Source organism: Octodon degus, unplaced genomic scaffold (genome assembly GCF_000260255.1).
Source record: "Octodon degus isolate 3935 unplaced genomic scaffold, OctDeg1.0 scaffold00077, whole genome shotgun sequence".
Taxonomy (NCBI): domain Eukaryota; kingdom Metazoa; phylum Chordata; class Mammalia; order Rodentia; family Octodontidae; genus Octodon; species Octodon degus.
In genome coordinates this window covers 1,527,463-1,530,153 of record NW_004524653.1, presented here as the reverse complement: position 1 = coordinate 1,530,153, position 2,691 = coordinate 1,527,463, and the positions used below count along the sequence as shown (strand labels likewise).

General features: G+C 45.6%; 1 protein-coding gene across 1 annotated transcript in view; it reads left to right on the top strand.

The window, feature by feature from the left end:
* The window catches only part of Cstf1 (cleavage stimulation factor subunit 1), a 6,929-nt gene extending 5,227 nt beyond the window's left edge, over nucleotides 1-1,702 (top strand). Inside the window, exons 5-6 of the mRNA XM_023720725.1 lie at nucleotides 3-200; nucleotides 1,289-1,702. Coding sequence (XP_023576493.1) covers nucleotides 3-200; nucleotides 1,289-1,687 — 597 coding nt within the window. The 3' untranslated portion in view covers nucleotides 1,688-1,702. The remainder of the gene's footprint in view (nucleotides 1-2; nucleotides 201-1,288) is intronic.
* Nucleotides 1,703-2,691: the final 989 nt, after the last annotated feature.

The window sequence follows — 2,691 nt, the reverse complement described above, 5'->3', positions numbered from 1 at the left end:
AGGTCATGATGAACGAGACTGCACAGCAGAACATGGAGAACCACCCAGTGATTCGGACTCTGTATGACCACGTGGACGAAGTCACGTGCCTGGCCTTCCACCCGACGGAGCAGATCCTGGCCTCTGGCTCCAGGGATTATACTCTTAAGTTATTTGACTATTCCAAACCATCTGCAAAAAGAGCTTTCAAATACATTCAGGTTGGGGATTTGTTGCGGTGTGTTTTTTTTTTTGTCTTCGTCGCCTTGATGCTTTTTTTGTTTGTTTCTGTCTTTTTGCGACAGGATCTTGCTATGCAGTTCAGGCTGGCCTTGAGCTTGCTTTTAGCCCAGCTGATCTCACACTCACTGTGATCCTCCTGCCTTAGTCTCCTGAGTGCTGGTATTACAGGTGTGCACCAGCACGCCCAGCTGTCGTGGGGTTTTATGACTTCTTACAAGCAGTTTCAGTGATTATCCTCTAAAACAAGTGTACAGCAATTCAGAAACATGCCCAAGTGCCCGTGGGTTGGATTCCTTGGGCACATAGTTCAGACCCTGTCCCATGCCTGCTTCCTCTAGTCACAGTTCATGGGACAAATATTCAGACTCCTTGCCACTCTTGAAATATTGCCAGCGCCTATTAAAAGCGAAACTATCAGCAGGTACAAAGTCCTGCGTTCTATCCCCAGTATCCACCCCCAAAAAAAAACCTATCACCTTTCCTAAAACTAAGTAATAGAATGGACAAAAGCACTCAGTTCAAACTGTTGGGTATTTTTGGAATAGTCATGTCTGGTACTCTGTTTTGAATCTGCATTATCAAATTATTAGTGTCATTGTGGTGTCCACCTGTTAGTGTTTCATACTCAGTGTTTGCATCTGTAGAGCAAATTAAAAAAGCTGTTCTTGCCAAGCCTGGTGGTGCATGTCTGTAATCCCAGCACTATGGAGGCTGAAGCAGGAGGATCACAAGTTCAAAGCCACCCCGTACTACGTAGTGTGACTCAAAAAACCAGGATGGGGGGGAGGTATTCTAAATGACAATGTGCTGTAGATTAATAACTCATTCATAATACCATCCTGAATTCATTTATAAATCTCATTTCTATAAATTGGGAATAATTAACCAATAAATATATACTGTTGGAAGTCTCTGCTCAAGAAAAAAAGTATGTGTTCTACAGAGTACTCTAATTCTTTCTGAGACTGGTGTAGTATCTGGTAATTGAGTTTTTTAATTTCTCTGCATCAGCCAAAGCGATGTCTTCCTCATTCCCTAACCCTTACATTAACGGCTGTCCTTACAGGAAGCAGAAATGCTGCGCTCCATCTCTTTCCACCCCTCCGGAGACTTCATCCTTGTTGGCACGCAGCATCCCACTCTGCGCCTTTATGACATCAACACCTTTCAGTGTTTCATCTCTTGCAATCCTCAAGATCAGCACACTGATGCTATCTGTTCTGTGAATTGCAATCCCAGCGCCAATATGTATGTGACTGGTAGCAAGGACGGCTGCATCAAGCTATGGGATGGCGTTTCAAATCGATGCATCACAACTTTTGAGAAAGCACATGATGGTGCTGAAGTCTGTTCGGCCATTTTTTCCAAAAATTCTAAATATATTTTGTCAAGTGGAAAAGATTCAGTAGCTAAACTCTGGGAGATATCAACAGGACGAACGCTGGTCAGATACACAGGTATGTGAGAAGCTGCTGGTGCTACCATTCTGGAGCATTTTATGATTCCAGAACACAGACCTTTGCAGTAGAGCAGCACAGTAAATACATGCTGTGGACCAGAGAGATGTTAACCCTGCAGGTAACAGGACCTCCACTCAGGTTTTAAATTGTTGTGCCAGGGCTGCAGTTAGAGGAAGCACTGGGAATAAAATCGTCGTTCCTCGGCTTTGCTCATCTTGGTACGTCCCACCTTACAGCACTGATGGCAAATGCTTTAGAGCTTTCAGTGAGGCAGACAGCACGTGCGCTGTAGGTTGTGAAGGTTCCGTTCACCCTGGCAGTCTCTGTAGATGACCCTCTTCACACAAAAGCATGAACACAGCTCAGACAAAAGCATCAGTCGGTAGATCTCGGTGATGGTATGCACTAGGGAAAAGAAGGATGGGGGGCAGAAAACACCCTCCCATTCCTGAGCGCTGAGCTAATCCCAGAATGAGATCGCGGGTATTTGAACCCAGATATTGAGCTCCCAGAAAAGCAAAATTGAAACTCAGAATACTCACTAACTCATACCGGCTGCCATCACCAGTGTCAAATGTGCTGTGAGCTTGTTTTACAGTGAATCTGTGTGCATGTGTCCAGTCACCTGTAGTCGGGGTCATGGTTATCTGGTAGGTTGCAAGTCGGTGTTAATGTCCTACTTCACTCTTGCTGCTGCAGCAGCAGAGACTGCTTGGTAGGAAGCCTCCGGGGAACTCTGCTGCTTTCCTCCGTGTGAAAAGCATTTGTGTCATGCTAAAGTGCCAGGATCATAGCTCAATAAATACACAAGACAGCACCTGAAGGGGCTGTGCTTTGTAAGTTAGCATCTTAGACCAAAAACAGAAGGGCTGGTGACATTGGGGCCACTAGGGTGCAGCAGTGTCTCCTCATGACCAGCGTTTGCCTCCCTGCCAGCTTTCTGTATGATGCACCCAGTACAGTCTGGACAAGCTGCGCTTACCCTGATTCTTGGTGACTTGGTCAAAAC